Raw genomic sequence first — 19,760 nt, 5'->3', positions numbered from 1 at the left:
TTTCTGTCCATCACTGATCAACTGGAAGTGAGTTGGATCTTCTTTATGTTGAAGATACATGATACATAATCTTGGGAGTGAAGAGGTAGTCACAAACTATGACCAAATCTATAAATGATCAGTTAGTGTCCTTCAAATACACAGATAGGAAATATAACTTGATTTTGTAGTAGATGGTGATCCAGCTCATCCAATTAAAACTATCTGTATGCAACCAGATTCCATACATTCTAGTAGGTAGATTCATAGGTTCATGAGTTAAACTTGTGGGCAATCAATTAAATGAATTTTGTGAACATCTATCAATGTCCAATATTCTTATTGGTAACGTGAATATAGTTCTGAGTTTGAAAATATTATAATTCAGTGAGAGTTATAAGAATAAAATATTTGAAATAACAACAAATAATGTGATATATAAAAGCAATAAGGATAAGCATAAGTAAATGTAGAATATGAGTAACAGATACAATATTAAACTATTTATGTACATGTACTATATATGTATATGTCCACATATAACTATATATATTATGCATGTATCCATGCATACATGCTATTATTTTTATACATTTACATGTTGCATATAAAGTATACATGCAGATTTAGTGATAGTGTATGTATATTTGTATATGTATATATAATTATATAAGTATATCTGTGTATGTGTATGAATATACACATATGTCTTTATTTCAATATATACATACCTCCATATATACATGCAAATCATATATACAAGACATTCATACCCATAGATAGATAGATAGATAGATAGATAGATAGATAGATAGATAGATGAATGGATGGATATTTAGAGGACTAAATAGATAGATAGATAACTAGGTATGGATATATAAACATACAGATGGACAGATAAATAGATAGATAGATAGATAGATAGATAGATAGATAGATGGATGGATAGATAGGCAGATAGATTAATGGATGTATGGACAGACAAAGAGATAGATAGATGAACTGTTTTGGTGCAAGCTGTTAAGTGCCATTGAGACTTCAAAAACATGGCTAAGTGAAGTCTTCATGAGAGAGAGATAAGGTTTGAATTGGTCCTTGAAGGACAGATTAGATTGGGCTACGTGCACAAGCAAGGTCATAGGAGGTACCAATATAACATGTCCATAGGCTAAAATGCCTGCTGTGACTGGAGCAAAGAACAAGCCCACTACCTTTTTTCTAGTCAAACAGGATCTTGATAGCAGCTAAATGACACAGTGGTTAGAGCCTTGGACCTGAAGTCAGGAAGATCTGAGTTCAAAGCAGGACTAAGGCATTATTAAGTACTAGCTGTATGACCCCAGAGAAATCATTTATTCTCTGTATTTCTTAGTTTCCTCATAAGTAAAATAGGAATAGTAATGGTATCCCCCTCTCTGGGTTATTATTGTGGGAAATAATACTTGTAAAACACTTAGCAGAATGCCAAACACATGTGTTCTTAATAAATACTTCTTTCCTTTCTTCCTTAATATCATTATTTTAATTAGTCTGGCTATCATTCGAATGATGCTTTAATCACCTAATTTAGAGTTAGAAGGAACCTTAGAGACAACTGAGTTTGACTTCCTCATTTTACAGAAGAGGAAACTGAGGTACAGTTAAAGTGACTTGTCCAGGATCACCTAGCTAGGAAATGTCTAAGCAAGATTTGATCTCTGCTCTTCCTGACTCCTGACTCTGAGTCCACTGCCCCATTTACTAACCAAAGATTCAGGGCTATCATAGATGACTAAAATTCAGAGACTTTAGAAGCCACTTGACCATCCCTTCCCCCCATTTTATGGCTGAGGAAATTAAGCCCAATAGAAATGAAGTAACTTGCTTAATGTCAGTTTGAACCTGGGTCCTGCAATTCTAAATTCATGGCCTTTTCTTTGTATGATAATATCTCTTTTGAAGCCTTTTTTGCTTAGTGCCATTGGCCGGAGTATGTATTACTTCAAGTAATGAGAATAAATCAGAGCAAGATTCTAGTAGAGGGTTTATATTCAAAGAACAAATATACCTGCCTAGATATATGTAATAGCTCGAGGACAGCAAATAATGTCTTTTTCAATAATCAGTATATTAAGTTAAATTAAAAAGCATATATTAAATACCCACTATGAGTCAAACATTTATTAAGCTCCCATATGAATGGCACATACTATGTGATTGTCACCCCTATATATCAGGAATATAAAAACAAAAACCTCTGCCCTACCTCAAGGCATTGCCAGTCTATTGGAATAGGCTGACATTTCTAATTTTAATCTAATAATCTTTAGAAGCGATGGTTGCTATGCCCATTGGAGACTATTTGTGCATCAAGATTATGCTTATTGAGACTGACAAAGTGCTAAATTGGTATTTTTTTCACTCCTTGGTTCTTAGACATAATTGTCCAAAGTATATTTTTGATATGTGACCTTTATCAGAAGACATCTCCTTTCCCTATAAGATTTTTGTCATTCTGAATCAAGTTAGGAATGAATGGAATCCTGATGTACAGATCTATTATGGATATTTTTGATCTCAGATTACAGGATCTAGGGATAGTTTTTCCTTGGTATTATTTTTTCTTCTTTTTTCTTTACAGAGCCCTAATTTGGGGGCTAGATATTTTTTTAAAAAACAGTAAAATGTTCATTCTCCCCAATATTATTAACTATCCAAAGCCTAACACAGTGCCTAGAATATAATATGTGCTTAATAAATGCATATTGACTGAAAGATTGTCATCTAACTAGCATGAACCTATTAAGAAATATTAGGAATTTAGACTATCACATATATCATACTGTTTCAAAAGACAGAATTTCATGAGAAAATGATATTTTAAACTCTTCCACTTCTCTCTCTCTCTTCTCTCTCCCTTCTCCCTCTTTCCTCTTTCCCTCCCCCTCCCCTTTCCCCTCTCCTCTCTATTTCTCTATCTGAATGCAAAGTCCCAGGATAGTGATGCAATTTCTTTGTTCTGCTATTTTCCTAAAGACAAGTTTTCCAGCATCTTAGCAGGTCTGGAGTCGTCAGTTTGGTGCTTCAGTGTATAAATGGCATTAGTGTATATGGTCCTATCAAATGTCACAGATGAAGCTCCTAATTTTCTAAGTGAAAAATCTGTCCACTAATCTATTCCCCATTATTTTTGGAATCATGCTGATAAATGGAAGGATAAATTTAAAGCTTAAAATACATTTTGAAGGCCTTCTTTCTTACCAAAGGCAAAGAGGGTATTTGCTTGGAAACATAAGGCTTAGATAGAGCTTCTAAAATATTTTGGAGAATGTATCATTACATCTCAACCTTTTCCCTGCCCAATCTAGCAATTTGCTCTTTCTATATAATAGCTCTAGTTATGTAGTCTGTTTATCTCAAAGTAATAAATGCATAACTTCTTGACTTTTACCCCAAATATTTCTCTATGAACAATTTCCCAATTTCTTTCCAGTCAATAAACATCAATGATGACTCATGTTTATATTGAGCACTTTAAAAGCTTACAGAGAATTTGCTTCAAAATTACTCTCTGAGGTATTTAAAACTAGTAACTGTGTGATAGACTGATAGAGCATAATTGTATGCTTTTACTTTTGATTTTTAGGAATAATCTTCTAAAATCCAAAAATGAACATCTTTCCTCCTTGTTCCCAGCTATCAAAGATTATGATGATTTTACTTTCTATCTTGTTCCTTAATTTCCTCTTGAGTTGAGGAAATAAGTGAGAATTTTTACTTTAACTAGAGGAAATAGGAGCCCTAATTTATCAGTGCTAGAAATATGATAGATAATAATGGGCCGCCTTCCTGGGGAATTGAGGTAGGTGGGGACAGGGAGAGTATAATCTTTGAATATATCATTTTATCAGTAGGTGTCAAACAAAAATGATGATTTATTATCTGATTTTATTTAAAATGTCAGTGAGACATAAAAACCCCCACACAAAATGTGAAAGAAAATGCAAAAAATATTCTCCACATGAATGTTTTTAAAAATCACTTTGGTTGCCTCTAGTGGCAGCCTCCATCAGATATCAGGGGCCGACTTGCCTTACCGTTCAGTCACCAAGTCCATAGACATCCCAGTGGGAAGAAGACCTACCTGCTGATGTGTGCTTGAACTTTTCACTTTTCTTCTTCCTCCATTTCCACGGCTTGAAAATCCTTCCCAAGTTAGCAAACTTACTCCTTCTCCGGATTGGCGGGGTGTGGGTACCGGGGACCAGGGAGTCAGAGCGCATTGCCGCCAGTCTCTCCACTTCCTCAGCTTGTGTTTCCCCAGGAGAAGAGAAAGGAATCAAGAGAAAAAAAAAGCGTTAAAAATTAAAACCCAGATGGCCACAGTTTTCCATGGTTACAGATAACAGAAACCACATGACAAGAGCCTTTTTTTCTTTTTTTGCCTTTTGGAATGGGACCTACAACTTATGATGCTAAAACCTTCACCTAAGCATTGTAGAATTCAAAACCAAAAGAAGTTTGACCATTTTATTCTAATCTCAAAGAAAGAGAAGAGAATTTCTTTGCCAAGTATGCATGTGTGTGCATGTATGTACATGTGTATGTAGATGCATGTGTGTGTGTGTGTGTGTGTGTAATGGGATGGAAGAGAATGGACAGATAAAAAAGAAGAACCAAATGAGGAAATCAGACCAACTGGGGGTCTAGTGATCCTTCAAGCAAAACCTGGCAGATGAATGTATTTGACTACAACACCATCTGCTGAAAAAAAAAAAAAAAAAAAAAAAAGGAGGGGGCAAATACTTCCCCAGTGATCTACTCCAGTACCAACTCTGCTTCCACCTCCTTCTTTCTGCAACCCTGCTGACAGTGTTGCCGAGAAGTTGTTCTTTCTGAGGGCTAAGGAACCAATTTTAGCATCCTTACTCCTAGAAATGTTTTCTTTTTTCTGTGGAACAGCCTTCCTGTTTTCCTCAAGTTTCATTTGTTGGGTGCGTGTGTGTGTGTGTGTGTGTGTGTGTGTGTGTGTGTGTGTGTGTGTATTTTTAAATAGATTCCTATGATTTAGCTCTAGTAAAGGTTTTGGAGGTTACAGATTTATAACCTCGCTCAATTTGTAGATGAAGAAGCAACTTTCATCTTAATGCAAAGAAAAGTGGCTCCTTGCTAAAAAGTCCCTAATTTTCTATTCCCTCCCCCAAAATCTCAAACATAACCTCTTCATAACCTCCCAGTGAAAAAAAATATTATGCAGTCTGAATTTTTCAGATAAGAAGACTGAAGCTAAAAGACAAGAAATAATTTACTGCATGAATATGTGAGTATAATCTATTTTTCTAACAGAAAGGTGAAATGGAAAGGATAAACATTTATTATGTGCCCACAATGCACCAAAGACTGTGATAAACACTTTGGTTTCCCAGAAGCCTGGTATCTGGTGTCTATAAGTACTTTTAGGCCATCTTTCAGTGCCCCAGGTTTTATCTCTGACCCTGACACTTCTGCCCTGGGCATCTCCTTCCCTTCCCCTTTTCCATCAATAGCTGTGGGAACCAGCCATAAACAAACTTTACTATCATTCCTTGAAAGTATATCCTAATGAATTGTCATAAGATTCTTCTCACCATCCTTTTGAAATCACTGATCATACACACTTATCTAACCACCACTCCTATTTGTGTTTTATTCTCTACTGAGAAAAACTATCTTGCTTTTATATTTATATACCTTTGTATTCATTCATCATTCATTCATTCATTCATTCACTCTTCTATATGGCCAACTTTCAGATACTTAAAGACAACTATCACTGTATTCCTGCTAAGTCTTCCTTTCTTGAAGTTAAATATATGTAGTTCTTGCAATCAATCCCAATAAGGCATGGCTTTCATTCTTCTCATAATACTTCTCACTCTACTTTGAACATACTCCAAGTTATTTATTTTCTTCTTAAATTGAGACATCTAGAATTGGATGTTTCAGATATAGGCGAGCAAAAACTGTGGAAATGCTATTGATTAAAATTAAAAATATTTTTTTAAAACATTGGCTACCATGTCACATTTCTGATTCATAATCGTAGCTCTAGGTCTAAGATATTTTTCATACTAACAATTGTCCTGCTATAATATCTATATATATGATTTTTGTAATATAATTTTTATGTAAGATGACCTCCTTTACTTATGTCATTTATCTTATATAGTATACCCTTCTATACTCATATAATTAATTTCATGTAATATAATCTTCTCTACTTATGTAATTGATATTTTGAGCCCAAGTAAAGAATTTTACTTTTATTACTATTATTTTTTTCATCTTATTTGATTCTGCCTAACATGCTATCTCATCAATGTTCTCTAATATGCCCAACAAGTCAACACCTACTTGTACTAATAGACAAAAATACCTATTTTCATGTATATTTTGTTAAGGGTAAAACATAAACCAAAAGGTAGGTAGGAAAAAAAATCTTTGCTTCTTTAGGAAATGATTTATCTAGTTCCTATCTGCAGTTTAAAATGAACTTTATAGAGCTAAAACTGTGGATTAATTTCTTCATGAAATGTTCCTTTGCCCTAAGCTCAGAATCATTTTTTAATTGTTGAAATCATTGTTAACTCAGGTCATTTTTTGTTATTGATGTGGAGAAGAAAAGAAGATGAGTACCTATATTCCCTTTGAAAAAAGGAAGATGATTCATTAGTATTGATATTACTTAGTCAAATTCTGCTCATTCATAAATTCAGCCAGTGAAGTAATGAATGTGTATATTTTTTACAACTTTGCGGATAATTTTTTTGTTTCATAATTGCTAACTAAAGGAACAGTTCCTCAGAAATATCTACAGCTAAGTAACTATAATACAAAATTAGGAGAGCCTTTAAGAAATCTGGAGTGACTAGAAATTGTCACAAGAAATTGAAGAATTGTTATTAAGGAATAATTTTAAACAAGAAGTTAAATGGCCTCCTACTAAATGTATTATTGATTCAACTCAAGTTATTTAGCTAGTAAATGCAGAGTACCTCTCCAGCCTTCAGTGGCCTATGAGCATAGTATATTAATTAGATTTAATTGGCTTATTTTAAAAATTGTCCAAATTATTTTTCTTTTGTAAACCCATTTGTTAATAGGCTTTGGCTCTCTATTTTACTGCTGTATCACAAAAGAATAAGGAAGGGTTGAGCCTGATGAGGGAGAGCTAACAACTTCAATGAACTCTCTTGGCAAGACAGATGACATAGAACGAGCACAGAATAAACTGATACACTCACAGAAAGGAAGGACTATTAGAGAGAAAGCGAGGAGGACAGGTGTCAGAGGAAGCAGACAAGGAATGTTTATGATAATTTCTTTCCTCCTTTTGAAGAAGCTTTTCCCAGAGAAGACAGGACCCAGAAGTCATAATTCTGCATAATCAAGAGCAGGGGACAGTGGCAGAGAAAATGTTCTCACTGAGACATTAAAGCAGTTGTAACATCATCTTGCCAGATTCTAGGATGGTTGACCCAAGGGTAGAACCAGGAATTGTTGTGCTAACATCACTGAGGGGACTGGGCCAGATCATCCCTTGAAATGCTTTCCAACTCTAATGTCTAAAAAAATAGTCTTCAGAGAACAAGACAACTCTGTTCCCCTTCGACCTTAATGGTCAAATATCCTCTCTCCCTTTGTATGAGAAAGAATCAAAGGAAATTCTTGATTTATGTTTCATTTTAATTGCTTTCAACTGAGGAACATTTAATTGCCTAAGTTTTGACTCCCTGCTTTTTACTATGATGACCTGGGGGTAGGGTAGGAGTTGGGTCTGAGTAAGACCTCAGAGGATATTTCTAACAAAAGCATCAAATGCTTGGGTCCCACTGAGAGATTGAGCTAAATCACACTGAGCAGGAAACTGTCCTCAGTATTTCAGGCAGAATGACCAAAGGATTTCTGCTCTGCTTCATCTATGACTTAGGGCAGGCCTTCTTAAACTTTTTCCCCCCATGACCGTCCAAGAAAGTTTTGCATGATCCCAGGAATATATGGTATATACAAATCAAAATTTACTGATCCACATTCAGTTAAGAGACTCCATATGGGATCATTATTTGCAGCTTAAGAAGCTGGGGATTAGATGATCTCTAAGATTTTTCCAGCTCATAATCAGACATATTTTTTACTCTGAGAAACCTCTAGGGTTTCCTTGTATTCACTTTTCCTTCTAATTTCATAGTAAGCATTAAGGTCTGCTTTTATCCCCACACAAATAAGTAAAGAAGTTCAAAGCTGGAAGAAACCTCAAAGATCATTTGACACAACCCTACATACTTTACTAGAAAGGAGAGCCAAAGGTAGATGACTGGAGCTCAAGAATGGGTTTCTGAAAGCTCTCGATGGCTGTTCTGAATGCCAATTATATTTGTGCTACAATTACTTCATATTCCTCAAAGATTAAATGGCATCTATTTAAATGGAGCTGCCAAAAACCACTTGGCTCTCTTGCTTTCTGTGTAAGGATTACTTCTTCTTTGAGTTGCAAATGCCATCACAAAGCAAGCTGAAACATTTTTGAGAGAGTTAACAGAAGGTTTTTAGGTGGCACATCATTTTACAAAGTTGTCTCATGGAACCCAGACGTTACATAGTTACATTGCTCAGCATATGAAGGTAAGGTTGGTTGTTTATTTTTTATTTTTTATTAATTTTTTTATTTTCCTGTTTCTTTCTCCAAGACAAATGATCTCACCGCCACATTAAAAACCCACTAACAGGTATATGATTTTGAAATTGGAAGGGGTCTTTGCGGCCATGTGGTTAAACTATTTCATTTTGCAGATGAGAAAACCGAGGCACAAGGAAGTTCATTGACTATTCAAAGTTACGGTTAGCAGAGGAGGAATTTGAACCTAGGTTTTCTGACTCCAGAGCTAGTTGTCTTTCAACTGTATCACATGCTAAGTGAAAAGGGTGCTTTCTCAGGCTGAAATATCTGCTCATTCTGGGACCGAGCATCTTAAAAAAAAGCTTTTTGTTCCAAGACCCCAGATACCAGACATAGCTGTTTTCAAAATGTAGCTAGTCTGCTTGCAGTTAGTCTGCTTGATATGGAGAATACATACATGCATGATGTGCACAAAGACATAGAGATATAACTATATATCCACAGAGACATACAGAGAGTCTTATTAGATAGAGACAGAGAAAGACACACACACATACACACAAAGAGAAATAGAGATGAAGAGACAAGGACACAGAGAGAGATACAGACAGACAGACAGAGAAAGGTGGTTTTGAACCCTTATTCTAATTGCAAAGAAATTAAAATGCAAAAATGATACATCAAAGTATAGCAGTATGACCAGCCCTAAGCCAAATTGTAAAGAAGGTAAAAAATTGTGCTCCCCTTATGCATTTGGATAAGAAGTGCCTTCTTCCTCTCTGAGACATTTCTCTCCAAAATACATATATACGGAGAAATGAGAGATCTTTGTTGTCATTTAATAGTCCCTAAGGGAATGGGTTAAGCTAGAGGATCAGACTCACATTATTAATTATGGCCAACGTATTAATATAGCTGATAATACATTGTTCCTGCCCTTAATCATTTCCATTTTAAGAAAGATCTACCATCTAAATCAAAATGTCTGTAATGTGAAGATTTAAGGAAGCTGTAAGAAGGAAAACAGGGAGTTTCAGTGCTTCTTAAATCATACCCCAAGAGTTTTTACTCTGATTATCCATTACCAGGAGAATCAATAGGACTTTATCAAAAGCACCCCCCCAACCCTCAAAGAAACCACAACTTAAAAATAAACACAACTACCCTATTCTAATTAACATCCAAATAGATACTACAACTGTCTGTCCAGTAACTGAAGAGACAAAAAATAAAACATTTCATCATTCTAGCCTTTTGCACAATAGGCACTCAATAGTTATCTGTTGTATTTAGTGTTTGGTACATGCATTGCATTCTATTGTTGCAGGTCCCTAGTAACTGTTAGAACTGTTACTGCTTTTTCCTTTAGTAACTGCTTATGAAAGTTATAAATCATAGGAGAACTATAAATAGCACTTGTGCCTATATAATACAGTCCTTTGGGGGAAGAGAGGAAAAACTAAAGATACATTGAAGTAATATGCTTTAGTTTTTGGCACATCTTCTCCATTTCTTACCAAGTTTATTCTTTTTTATTTGTTTCATTTTTTGGTGGCTTTCACAGATTTTCTTTCTGCTAAAAGTGGGCAGAGTCACCCACTCCCAACAGCAGACTCTGTGGGATACTTTCCCAGCCTTGTTCCTCTCCTCCTAACCCCCAATACATACAGTACTTACAGCTTTTACTGTAAACAAACACACTCCTGTCTTATTTATAGCTCAGAGAAAGGGGGAACATACCAGGACCTCCAAGCTTTGCTACTGACCTTCCCTCTGTCAGGATTGGCAGGGAAGGAGCTGGGAAAAGCTCATTACTAAGAGACCCCCCCCCCCCCCCCCCCCCCGACAGCACTTGGTGCTTTAGAATCCTGGATGGTTATGCTGGGACCAGGAATTCTACCTATACTAACCAGAAGTATTTCCCCCCCACAGGATTAACTTACATAAAACTTCTCCTGATCACTATCAGCTTCAAGGGACTAAAAAGAGAAAGTCTAAACGAGCTCTGTGTTCCTTTACTCACCAATGATGAACTGGCTCCCACCAACTTGTGCACATATATGAGTGTGTGGCTTGCAGAATATTTACTTTAAAATGCCAAGGAAAAGGTCCAGGAACGCCAGGAGAGATGGAGCTCCCTAATTATAGCTTGGTTCTTTCTAAGGATAATTTCCCCTTTGTGTTAACTCAGCCTTTTGGATGCCGATGAGGTGACTTAACAAACAGAAGAGTGGATTTGGGATCTGCAAGCCTTGAATTCAAATTCTACCTTAGATACTTAACTAGCTATATGTAATGTTAGCATTACCCTTTCTCTCCTTCAGTTCTCATTAATCTCATTAATTGAGAGAATGAAATTACCTACACCATTGTGAGTCCTAATCAGGTTAAAAATTTAACAAAATAAATAAAAATGCAACAAAATATAGATAATATCACATTTTAAAATAAATAGGATTTATCAATATCAATAATATTATATCAATGATAATAATGTATTCATATATTATTATATATTACATGGATTCCTAGTACTCTATTATTTGAAGTTGGTACCACTGACCTACCTCACAAAGTGGTTGTCAAAATCAAAAGAGATAAATATCAAAATTTTTGTAATCCTTCATGTTAGCGAGGTGAGTATAGGAGTGAAAGTATTAATGTGTCACCAGTAGCATAGGACACCATGAATTTCCTCCAAAGGAAAGTGGGGGTTAATGATGCCCAGAAACCTTGAAAGGAATGTCTGGGAGTGGAAAAAAGGAACGTGATAACCCCCATGAGCCACAAGGGAAAAAGGTTTCATGCATATGCAAGATCCAACCTAGAACAAGGGCTCCCTGGCTCTCACTGGAGTTAGAAGACAAAATTCAATTTCCCAATCAAAGCTAACGTATTAGCAGATGATATGAGCTTCTGGCACCATTCCATAAGATAACAATTGCATTTTGCTCTTATATAGGAAACCTACTGCATTTAGCAAATGTACAGAACATTTCCACATTAGTCAGACTTCAGTCTATGGTCCAATAGGAAGGTGCACATAGAAATTTAAGTGGTATTAGGGAAGTTTTGAGGATTTGAACTGAACTGAGACCCATTCCTTCCCCATCTCTTCATTTGGGGCCTTTGAGGACTAGCCTGGAACCTTTATCAGAGGTCCTACTTTTTTTCCTCTCAACCTAGAAGGTGGTGCACTATACACTACAAGCAATCTCTGATTAAATTTACAATTCTTATTTGGTTTTGGGATATGTGTATCAGGAACCAATTAGAGCCCAGATGGATGTGGGTTGTGCTCCCTTTAAGAAACTAATCCTTTCAGACGGATTTATTCCTTTCTGATTCCCAGCCCCTCCTAGCTGATGCATTATCAATTCAAGAAGCTAGGACCTTTCATTCACAAATCTTGGCCAAAAGCATCCCTTTGAATTCCAAAAGAGATTCAGGCTCTCACAACCCCCACCCAGATTGAGTCAACTTGGGACCCCACCCACAGGCCCCTTTAGTTAAATCTCTCAGTATAAAAGAGCCAAGCTGGAGTCCTCTCTTTGCAGAGGTTCCAAACATGGCAGCCTTACTCCTGACATGCCAAGAATCTCTACCCACTGGAACATTGTTTCCAGTGCCCTCTTATCTCTACCTTCACCTTTTACTAACTAGACTTTAACCTTACTTGCAAACCCCATAAAAAACCTCTTATCAATCTAGGTTTTTGGGTCTATAAATTCCTTTACAGGGATCTCTTTACAGGGGACTCTTGTGCCTCCACTAGAACTCATTTAACTCCGTATCCTTGCACCGAATCCAAAGGGGTTGCAGGGGAGCTCTATTGGACTCCCAGTACCCCGAACCTGCCACTAGACCCTATCAATTAAACCTTAATTTCATTTAGGTACTCCAATTCTAAACTTCATCAAGATGAATGAATAAGCCACAAACAAGACGTGATTGCATGTGTATGAAATAACTGTTTATATCTGTGTAGTTGTTGTTCAGTTGTGTATGTCTCTTCAGGATCCCATTTAAGATTTTCTTAGCAGAGATATTGGAGTGATGTCATTTCCTTCACCAGCTCATCTTCCAGAGGAGAAAACTGAGGCAAAAAGGGTAAAATGACTTGCCTAGGGTCACACCATCATAAGTAGCTGAGGCCAGATTTAAACCCACGAATATGAATCTTCTTGAAAGACTTGCACTCTATCCACTTCGATACCCAGCTCCCTAAAAGTTGTACTAAATGATCTTTAAAGTCCTCTCCAGTTCTAGATGTACACTCCCAAGTAAGATCTCTTACTGGGGAGAGAGTTCTTATCCCACTGAAACAATTGAAACAAATTTTACTTGCTTGCTATACATAGTCTTGAATTTTCTAGGCTGATAACTTTACACAGCTCTTCCTCACTTAAATCCAATTCACTTGCAAATCAAGATGTTATCCTCTGCCTTTGGTTCTCTTGGAGAACAAAGGACAAACAACAAGCAAATACAAAAGTGTTGGGTATCAGTCAAAAGGCTTCTCCCTCCTTAAAGCTAGGAATGTATAAAGTAGTGGACAATGGCAAGATCATGTGAGCCTGGGATCTACAAGGGTATCCACAACCTGGATCTCTCCATTTCCATGCCTCAACAATTGACAAGCGCAGTTCCACAGAGTTCAAGTCCATTTGGGATTTCATTGGATAAAACAGGTCTTGGACACAGACCTCCTGGGAAATGGATACATCCAGATCCTGGTTGAAGAAAAACTGAAGAAGTCGTTACATTTCAGCCTAGCTATGACCAAAAGGGCTATGGGCAAAGCCATGAACACTTGAGTGATGATGATGCTCTTTGCTATTTTCCTTACAAAAGAAGTGTTTTCACTGCTGAACAAACTCTGGAAGTGAGACAGTTCAACAAATGAAGGCTGGGCCTGTGGCTTTTCTGCCACAATTGTCTCTTGCAGCCACAAGTAAGGCATCTGTAGGAAGGATTTCAAGGATTAATGACATTTCATCAAGTTGTCTCCAGTTCCCAGAAACTGTTGCAGTGGGACACTTGCATAACTGGTAATCCCTTCTCAAGCTTAAAAATCAGTCTCATTTGAACCTCACAACCAATCTGTGAAGAAGATAGGCCCAATATTCTGTCTCATTTTAAAGAGCTGAGATGCTTATAAGTGAAATAACTTCTTCAGGCAATTAGCTGAGTAGAATGCAAAATGTAGTATTCCTGACTCTGATTGTGGTCCTTTCTTCTTCCCTCCTCTCCTCTTCCTCCATCCCTCCCTCCCTCCCTCCCTCCTTCTCTTCCTTCCTTCCTTCCTTCCTTCCTTCCTTCCTTCCTTCCTTCCTTCCTTCCTTCCTTCCTTCCTTCCTTCCTTCCTTCCTTCCTTCCTTCCTTCCTTCCCTCCCTCCCTCCCTCCCTCCCTCCTTTCTTCTTTAAACATATTCCCATTTTTTTCATTTTGTGTAAGAAAAAAATCAGATCAAAAGGGAAAAAATTAAAAAGACCAAAAAAAAAAAAAAAAAAACCCAACAACAACAAAAGATGAAAATACGATGCTGTAATCCATGGTTCTATCTCTGGATGTGGATGGCATTTTCCATTCCAAGTCTTTTGGAATTGCATAGCTTTTTCTTAACATCTTCTACTCGTACTTCAAATGGCATGAGAATTGGGTGAGAAAGCATAGTGGGTGACTCCATCCAAGCTGTTTTAATTGTTACCTCCTGTGATTAGCAGGGTTAATATATTAACATCAGTTCCCTGCACCTATAACAAAAGCCATTCAGATTGCATATTGAACAGCATTCATAAATAATCTTATGAAGATGCTCACTGCACAAATGAAAAATTAGATTTTTAAAAAATATTACTTTTCTTTCCCCTTCTCCTCTACTATAGATGTTACTATGACTACACTTTCTTACTGTTCATCTTTAAGATAGCTAGATGGTACAGAGGATATAGTACTGAGCCTAGAGTCAGGAAGCCGTGGTCTCAAATTCAGCCTGGGAAATTTACTAGCTATGAGACCCTGGATATGTCACTTCTACCTGCCACAATTTCCTCAACTGCAAAATGAGGTTAATAATAGCATATACCTCCAGTATGGCTGTGAGCATCTAATGCAATTAATGATAATATTAATAATGGTAACTAATATTTTAAAAATAGTTTATTCCCAATGTAAGAAATAAAACAAAATAAGGAAGAACATTTATGACTGGGTCTAGATCCCAGTGTTTTAAACTTTGGGAGGAGACCCCATATGGGGTCTTAAAATTCAGTTTAGGGATCACTAAATAATGATTTATTGTCAGTAAATGTTTAATTTGTATATGTATATACCTAGGGTCATATATGTGGAAAAAGTTTAAGAAGCCCTGGTCTAGATGACCACTAAGGACCAAGTCTCTTCCAGCTCCAAAGCGATGATCCTTGCTTCCTGATGGCCTACCTACATTAATTAATAATGGTCACCACATGGTATGGGTTTTTATTTCTTTCTTCAAAGGAATGGGGTATCTAGTTTGCTTTGGGAACTCCTCTCAACCTTAATAGCTACTAGGACTTTTCAGGGCTTTGGTTTTGTTTTTAATTTCTAAATAACAAGTTCCCATTTTGTCCCCTGGCTAGTTATTTCACCCTTTTTAGAAAATGTTACTTTGTTCCACCCCATCCTCAATCTCAACCCACCTAGATCTAGGCCATAATAGCATGGAATAATGAAAGAGCATCATGATAAAATCTAGAGTCTTTTATTTCAGTTCTATAATTTTCTATCTATTATAACTTTGGAAAAATCACTTCCCTTGGGCTTCTGTTTACACCTGTGTAAGATGAATGTTTTTGACTAGGATGAATTTCTAAGGTATCTCCCAGAGCTTAATATTCTGTGATTTTATTTAACTACTGTACTCTATGACTCATGAAATTCACAACTTCTTTTGGCCTTTTTTTCTCATCTATAAAATGAATGGGTTGAATGAAATGGCCTCTAAGGCCCATTGCAGATCTAAAATTTTCAAGGTGGAAGGTTCAATCCTTAATTCTCCTTATTTCTTTCTGTATTATATCTAAGTTGGCATTCATAATGTCAGATGCAGAGAAATGCGTCTGACATTTGTACCGTTTTGGATCTATTTTTTTTAGGCATGTGGGGGTACAGAGATACGTTTGTCTTAGCTGAGGCCAGGGTCACCTTAAAAAATGATTATATTCTACCCATTCACGAGATTATAAAAGAAAACCACAAAATTGAATATGATATCAATGAAATTCTTATTGGATTTTCTGGGAAATACTGGGGTAGGCTGGCTAATTATTTACTTAGACTTGTATTTTGTCTTGTGATGCTAGAAATTAGAACTATGACTATTTCCTTCGCAGTGGCAGCTAGGAGTTATAAAAATGTGAAAAAACAAAAAATAAGAATATTTAATTTTGATTAGAAAACGATGGATGTCTTAATGTATTTGAAGAGCTGTTCCCTAGAAGAGGAATTAGAATAGTTTTGTGTGTACCCATGGGATAGACTGAGGAGCAATTGGAAGAAATTATAGTAGTAAGATTTCACTCCTTAGACGGGAAAACTTCCTAATGAATCATAACTGTCTAAAAGTAGACTCTATTGGCTTTGGAAGTAGTGAGTTTTCCATTGCTGAAGAGATTATAAGTGGAGGCTGGAAGACCAGAGGAAATTCCTACTCAAGTAGGGGTTGAATTAGATTTTCCTACCAAACCTTTTCCTACTTGGCTCTCAAACTCTTTTGCTAGCTCACTATGGAATCCATGTCCAATTAATCAATGAATCAACAAGCATTTATTAAGTGCTTACAATGTTCATTCCTCTATACTCTTTACCTTATTGTCTATCATCAAGGCTTATTTAAGAAACATGTAAAACTATTTTTATGTAGCAATTTAAGATCTAAAATACATTTTTCAGCAATAGAATTCAGACAATAACAGTAAGAAAGATCTGAAAGCTCTTTGAGTTATATACTATACAAATGAAGAAGCTCAGAGAGAGATGCTAAGCAACTTCCCAGTGTCAAACAGCATAAATGTTGGAGCTGAAATTTGATTCTGGGGCTTGGAATTGAATCTTCTCCCTTTAGAGATTTTCTCCTTTCTGAGTTTAAGACACAATATTCTCTGTCTAGACCTTCTCAATTTCTTTTAGTGGCTTATCACAGAATCCAAGTCCAATCATTACTAGACTATAAGATCCTTGGGAACAGGACTGTTTTTACATTTCTTAGTATCTGTTGTTCCTTTTTTGTTTTCGAAGAAGACCAATGACATCATGGAGTGATGTCTTAGTTTGTGAGTCAATTGGATTTAACTCAGGCAGAGTTGCACAGAGTTGCATTAGGAGAGTTACTCCCTCCTAGAGTCACTGAATCCAGTGGCAAGACAAAAGTCAAGATAACTGGTGAAGTCTAAGAGGCAGGGGATACCTTGGCATCTCTTCAGTGTCTGACCAAGATCTGAGCTCTCTTCAATGCCTACTTCAGTCTCCATCAAAGCTATTGGCACACATTGTTCTCATCTGCCTATTCTGCTAGAAGAAGTCTTCATATGCTAGGGGTAGACATTCCCCTGGATTGCTGACAAGTTTGAGGTTTACCCTCAACAAACCCTCACAGTAGAGGTGCTGGTTCTCTCTGAGCATCTTATACACCTTGTGCCTGGCATAAAATAGGTATTTAACAAATTCTAGCTGACTGACAATCAATCAACAAACAATAATTATGTTCATTCTTCTCTACTAAATATTTCCCCAGAATTTTTGAGTTTTAAAAGTCCTTAGGAATCAGTCAATGCACCTGACTGAATTAGCAAATTCATTTATACTCTTACCCATTCATTAATCAAAGAATTAACTGACTACACAAAGATTAAGTGAATACACTAGGCACTGAACAGAGCACTGAGAGAAAGAGAAAGGAAGACAAAGATACAGGTCTTGTCATCAAGCTTTTGAATTAGTAAGACTGGTAAGACATACATAAATATAGCTGGAGGAAACTGAACCCCGGAGGATTTAGGTGACTTAAGATCATTGATTCCATTCTAGAAGGTAATTAGTCAACCAGTCCACAAACATTTATTATTTGCAATGTTTCATTTTGTTTTTCAATTTTAAATAACTTGATTAGTGCTACAGAAGTGATAAATGATAGTCAGGATTTGAATCCAGGCTTTCTGGCTCCAAATCCAGGATTCTTTCTACTGTATCCTCCCCAACTTCCCAAGTTAACAAATTGTACAACAGAATCAGAACTAAATGGCCAACATCCTAATAAGTTACTACTCTTCCCAATATACCATGCAATCTCTCTTCCATTAAATATTTACAAGTTCCCTGGAAACAGATGTGACAAATACTTTTATGACTAGTTTTGAGATTATTAAATGTATAAGTGCAGATATGTGGTCCAGTGGATGCAGTATTCTTTTTTGGAGGCAGGAAGAACTGAGTTCAAATCCAACCTCAGAATCCCATTTGCTGTGTGACTGGAGATGTCCTTTAACACTGCCTCAGTTTCCTCATTTGTAAAAAGAACTGGAGAATAAAATGACAAACCATTCTAGTATCTTTACAAAGAAAATCCCAAATAGGGTCATAAAGAGTCAGATATGACTAAAAAGCAATCCAATGACAACAAAGTTTAAAGATAATCTTGGCTCTGCCAATCAGGATAAACTAAAAATGTCATTTCTTAATACAAATCCATCCATTGTATCTACCCAAGAACCAAAAGTCCCTTTGTTAAAGATCATTCACTTTAAAGGCACTTTCTTCTAAATAACATAGACACTTCTGACAGGTTATAAAGAATTTTTTTTCTCTCTCCACTAGATCACAAGAAGTTTCTAGCAGAAGGAGCAGGAGCAGTATCTAAAATGCTTTGGTGATTTAGCATTAAATTTCCTGACTACTCTTTAGGTAGCTCCCTAATAGGATCTTTCCTTATTTTCTATCACCAGTGCAGGCCACACATTGGATCACCAGTAATGAGGCCATTACTGCAAAAAGGACAATACATTGAGTGTTGGCACCTGAAGGCAAGAACTAAAATTCAAATCTGCTCTCAAACACTTATTAGCTTCATGACCCTGGATAATTTCTTTTTGCCTCAGTTTCCTTAACTATAAAATAATTCCTTCTTTCTTATTATAGCTATGGCAGAATGGTTCAACACCAGATTGCATATCACTGAAAACCATATGGGATGTAAATACACACATAAAGCAACTCTTATTTTCTTCAGAAGAAATTATTCCTTGTGGAATGACACACCCCATCCAGGATTATTGTGAGACTCAAATGAGAACATATTTGTAAACCACCGATGCCTAGTACAGAATAGGTACTTTACAAATCCTTCCTTCCTTCCTTGCTTGCTTCTTTCCTTCCCTTCCTTCCTTCCTTCCTTCCTTCCTTCCTTCCTTCCTTCCTTCCTTCCTTCCTTCCTTCCTTCCTTCCTTCCTTCCTTCCTTCCTTCCTTCTTTCCTTGGCTTCCTTCCTTCCTTGCCTTCCTTCCTTCCTTCCTTCCTTCCTTCCTTCCTTCCTTCCTTCCTTCCTTCCTTCCTTCTTTCCTTGGCTTCCTTCCTTCCTTCCTTGCCTTCCTTCCTTCCTTCCTTCCTTCCTTCCTTCCTTCCTTCCTTCCTTCCTTCCTTCCTTCCTTCCTTCTTTCCTTGGCTTCCTTCCTTCTTTCCTTGGCTTCCTTCTTTCCTTCCTTCCTTCCTTCCTTCCTTCCTTCCTTCCTTCCTTCCTTGCCTTCCTTCCTTCCTTGCTTCCTTCCTTCCTTGCTTCCTTCCTTCCTTCCTTGCTTCCTTCCTTCCTTCCTTCCTTCCTTCCTTCCTTCCTTCCTTCCTTCCTTCCTTCCTTCCTTCCTTCTTTCCTTGGCTTCCTTCCTTCTTTCTTTCCTTGCCGTCCTTCCTTCCTTCCTTCTTTCTTTCCTTGCCGTCCTTCCTTCCTTCCTTCCTTCCTTCCTTCCTTCCTTCCTTCCTTCCTTCCTTCCTTCCTTCCTTCCTTCCTTCCTTCCTTCCTTCCTTCCTTCCTTCCTTCCCTCCCTTCCTTGCCTTCCTTCCTATAGCTATGATAGGACAGCCAGTATATCCAGCCAAAATATCAATTGAAAACCAC

General features: G+C 36.9%; 1 protein-coding gene across 12 annotated transcripts in view; it reads right to left on the bottom strand.

Moving 5' to 3' along the window:
• The window catches only part of PHACTR1 (phosphatase and actin regulator 1), a 604,015-nt gene that overhangs the window by 228,863 nt on the left and 355,392 nt on the right, over window positions 1–19,760 (bottom strand). For all 12 annotated transcript variants that reach the window (XM_074271825.1, XM_074271862.1, XM_074271817.1 and 9 more), the window contains one exon: window positions 4,103–4,267. In XM_074271825.1, coding sequence (XP_074127926.1) covers window positions 4,103–4,267 — 165 coding nt within the window. The remainder of the gene's footprint in view (window positions 1–4,102; window positions 4,268–19,760) is intronic.

Source organism: Sminthopsis crassicaudata, chromosome 1, assembly GCF_048593235.1.
Source record: "Sminthopsis crassicaudata isolate SCR6 chromosome 1, ASM4859323v1, whole genome shotgun sequence".
Lineage (NCBI taxonomy): Eukaryota > Metazoa > Chordata > Mammalia > Dasyuromorphia > Dasyuridae > Sminthopsis > Sminthopsis crassicaudata.
This window is presented reverse-complemented; position numbering and strand designations above follow the sequence as displayed.